Source organism: Alligator sinensis, unplaced genomic scaffold (assembly GCF_000455745.1).
Source record: "Alligator sinensis unplaced genomic scaffold, ASM45574v1 scaffold237_1, whole genome shotgun sequence".
Taxonomy (NCBI): Eukaryota; Metazoa; Chordata; order Crocodylia; family Alligatoridae; genus Alligator; species Alligator sinensis.
Window position 1 is genome coordinate 1657131 of NW_005841849.1, and position 4279 is coordinate 1661409.

The 4279-nt window shown below is 46.8% G+C and overlaps 1 protein-coding gene across 5 annotated transcripts in view; it reads right to left on the bottom strand.

Moving 5' to 3' along the window:
• WDR33 (WD repeat domain 33) overlaps positions 1-4279 on the bottom strand; it is a 98477-nt gene that overhangs the window by 21636 nt on the left and 72562 nt on the right. For all 5 annotated transcript variants that reach the window (XM_025209556.1, XM_025209553.1, XM_025209568.1 and 2 more), the window contains 2 exons: positions 3593-3745; positions 2152-3216 (listed from right to left, as the gene is read on the bottom strand). In XM_025209556.1, the coding sequence (XP_025065341.1) occupies positions 2152-3216; positions 3593-3745 (1218 nt within the window). The remainder of the gene's footprint in view (positions 1-2151; positions 3217-3592; positions 3746-4279) is intronic.

Sequence of the window (4279 nt, forward strand, 5' to 3'; positions counted from 1 at the left end):
TTCTTGAAAACGGGGCCCACATTGGCCCTTTCCCAGTCCTCCGGGACCTGGCCCGTGTGCCACGAGTGTTCAAATATTCCCGCCAGTGGCTGCGTAATGACGTCAGCCAGTGCCTTCAATACCCTCGGATGGAGCTCATCCGGGCCTGCCGACTTAAAGGCATCCAGTTCCTCTAAGTGACTCTGCACCATCTCAGGGTCTACGCATGGCAGTCTGGCGCCCTGCTGCTGCCTCTCTACAACCCCAGTGAGAGACTTGTCGTGCCCCTCGCTTAGGAACACTGAGGCAAAGAACGCGTTCAGGAGTTCAGTCTTGTCCCCCTGTCCGTCACCAATTGCTTCTGCCCATTTAGTAGGAGTCCTATTCCACCCTGGGCCTTCCTTTTACTCGCTATATAGCTGAAAAACAATTTCTTGTTATCCTTAACTTGGGATGCCATCCTCAGCTCCATGGTAGCTTTGGCCCGTCTAACTGCCATGTTGTATTAATTTTCCTCTGTTTTGTTTTGTTTTGGGGTTTTTTGTGTTTTTTTTAAGACAAGATCTTTTACTTGAAGGTACAATTAATAATTATATTGGTTTACCAGAAAATTCAACCAGTTAAACAAATATAGCTCTACTTATTTCATGTTAGTGACATAACCTTAGTGTGCTACTGAAAAGTTAGTAAAACCATGGAAGACACTGGACTTGACTGTGAAGTAAAATCCATACCAGTCTGAAGTGGTAAAAAGAATCTACTTAGTCACCTGAATTACAATTAACAACATAAATTCATTTCTCAAAGAGGCTACCTGAAACTTTTCAAAATATTCCCTCAAAACTTTCACCTTAAAGATGACTATACACATCACAAATTTTAGTTTAAAGGAGTATGGCATTCCATACTTGAAGCTAGATACTCACAAAAAGAGATATCTTCCTAGCCAAAAAAACATTAAAGTAAGTGAATTTTTGTGGTTTTTGTTCAGTGGACCAAATTAAATTTTTCTGAATTTCTTTTTCTTTCTTTCTTCCTTTCTTTTTTCAGGATATCCCTATTTAAAGAGTTCAGTGTGAGGACCATGCTGTACTGTATTAGATCACAGGAGTTTATTCTGAGGTTATAGATCTTTTTATCAGACATTCATTCTATATCAGTATCAGTAATTCTCTCTTTACCCATGTTTATCTTTGCTGTTCCAGACTGTATGACTACTTAATGGCTCTTTGCTCTTGCATATCATCATTTTGTAACTGCACTTACGTTTTAAAACCCCATCTCTTCCTAAAAAAGGACTCATATCATGTCATTATAATACCTAGCTTAGCCTGCCTACATTCCTAATACTTCTGGTGTTGCACAAACCCAAATATACTGTATTTTCTCACCTAGAACCCACGCTTTTTCCAAAAACAATCTGCTGAAAGTGTGGGCGAACACTATGGCACGGAAACATGGTAATGCTGTTTAGCTGCCAGCAAATGCAGAAAGCAGTGAGCAGGATACTAGCCCCGTGTGTCCGCTGGGGAACCCACACCAACAGAGCTACTGTGGGCAGTCTATCCAGGGCTGAAACTGCAGATGGCCCAGAGCAGCCCCCATCAGAGAGCAGGCTGTTTAACCTTGACCAAGCTGCTGCTGGTTCACAAAAGCCTGGGTCAGTCAGGAGCCCTGACTGAAGTAGGTATGCCTCTGCCCCCTACCTCCTCCAGCAGTCACGTGACAACATATTCCCCACTCCCTCCTCCATCCCATTCTGCCCAGGGCACCAGATAAGGTTGCTTCACCTGTCCCCCACCCCTGCCCCTGCCCTTTCACAGCTAAGTCTGCCAATGAATGAGTAGCAGTGCTTAGGGGATTAATGGAGCAGTGAAAGCCTCCCCCATTCCCTTGCAGCTGCCAGTGTTGCACTACTAGCTGCAACAGGCTGGCTTCTGTTGTAGAGACAAGCCACAATATTGCCATGAGGGATGTGAGGTACATGTGCATCTGCGTGTAGTTTTTTGCATTTTGTAACCTGTTCTGCGTAAGGTTTTTTGCATTTTATAATTTATTATATTAAATTACTTGTTGGTATTTTCAAGGGAATATCTTTTTCTTCATTCTGCCTTCCCAAAACATGGAGCGTTTTATATTTGGGGGCTTGTTATATGCAAGAAAATACGGTACCTGATTGAATGGGGTGCGAGGCCCATCACCCAGCAGGGGAGTTTTCTGCTGCTGGAACGGTAGTGGGCCTTGGGAAGGATGTGGCCCCCTTGAAGGATTCTGCTGTCCCTGAGGTCCTGGTGGCCCTTGCATGCTTCCTTGAGGACCTACTAAAGCACCCTGTGGAGGTCCCTGCTGGCCTTGTGCACCTGGTGGCCCACGTAATTCCTGCGGAGGTCCTAACATTGCACCTTGAGGTGGGGGTCCCTGTAGGCCCCTCATCTCCTGGGGACCATGTCCTAGTAAACCACCTTGCATATGAGGGCCTCTCATTTCTTGTGGATGACCCATCATCATCCCTTGTGGAGCAGGTCCTTGATTATCTCGGGGCCCCGGTGGACCCTGCATCCCTCTTGGGTTAAGTCCCATCAATGGCCCTTGAGATATAGGACCCTGCATCCCTTGAGATCCTGGAGCTCCTTGCATTCCATGAGGAAGAGGAGGTCCTTGCATTCCTCGTGGACCTGGTGGCCCCTGCATTCCTTGACCACCAGGGGGACCTTGAGGACCTAAGTGCCCTTGTGGACCAGGTGGACCTTGTGGTCCCAAATGAGTCTGAGACCCAGGTGGGCCTTGTGGTCCTAAGTGCCCTTGTGGGCCAGAATTACCCTGTGGGCCTGGTGGCCCTTGAGGCCCCATTGGCCCATGGGGGCCAGGATGTCTCTGCATTCCTTGATGCCCATGTAAATCCTGAGGCCTTGTCAGTCCTTGTGGTGGTCCCTGAGGTCCTTGTGGTCCCATGAACCCCTGTGGACCTGAAGCTCCTTGGTGTAGTGGAGGACCTTGAGGCCCCATTTGCCCTTGTGGTCCTGGAGGTCTGAACTGTCCTTGTGGACCAGGGGGTCCCATCTGAGGCATATTCATTGGCATCTGTTGAGGTGGAAGGGGCTGCTGAAATCCTTGAGGCATCTGTGACATTGGGCCTTGTCCTGGGAAAGGCTGGGGTCCGTGCATAGAGCCTCCGGGAGGTGGTGGCTGCGGCACTTGCTCAGTTTGCTTCTGTGCAAGTCTCTCTATCTTCAGTTGCTGTCAGAAAACAAAAACCAGTTTTTGAATAGGCTGCACGCACACATGTATAAGGAATTACTGGAAACCAGAAATTACTCTCTCATTCTCAAGGACTAGCAAACTTTGCAAAGATTTAACGCTCTTGACTTGAATGTTAAATAGAAATGCAACTGAGAAGGACTGGAAATCAAAATGATTCAGTTAATAGACATGTTGACTCATTGCCACCGATGTCACATTAAGTCCATGCACTGGTCAATGAGACAACTTCTGTGGAAATCTAGGAAGAACTTTTGCAAAAAACAGCTTTTCTGCTTTGTAGTCGGGTTCAGAAAGATACTTAACATAAATACACTTTGCTATAATTTGCTACAGTTGAATTTTCTTTACAAACCTCCAAGAGCTGTGGGTTGGTGTACTGAAGGGCTGCCATTTCCTGCTCAATCTCTGCCTGTGTCTTCTTTTTCTCCTCCAGTTTGATATCATCCTTTCTGTCATTCAGTGGCTCTGGCGGGGCAGGGAGAGGGACCTTATTCTGCATCCAGGCCTATAGGGGATAATGATTGCATAAGATCCAGATACTTAGGGTGATATACATTGAACAAGGCAGTGGACAGCATTACTGGAAAAAGATGTTCTGAAACTAGATGGACTAAGATATATTAGGGATGTTTTGTTCTCATTCAGATACTTAGCTGATAAGACTGGATAGCGATGGGACATTTCCATTACATTAGTTTAGATGCTAACCTGGGATGAGCAAGGTCTTAGTCAACTACTTGGATCTAGAGGTGCACTGCTACATCGGTCTGATATCAGATCAGTATTGATATAAAGAAAATTAGCTGCATCAGAAATCAGCCTGATGCAGCCAATAGTTTGGCTGATAAATGCTCGTGTGTGTGCACAGTGCAGCACGCAGGCAGCGAGGAGCAGTCTGGCAGCATGGACAGCTATGTGCAGCTGGTAAGTTTGGTATGGTGGAAGGGGAGGAGGAGGGAAGGGGCAATGGTGGGGGCAGATTAATGCCCCCTGTAGTGTAGGAGGGGGCAGGCGCTGCCCAGTCGGGGCACAGATGGAG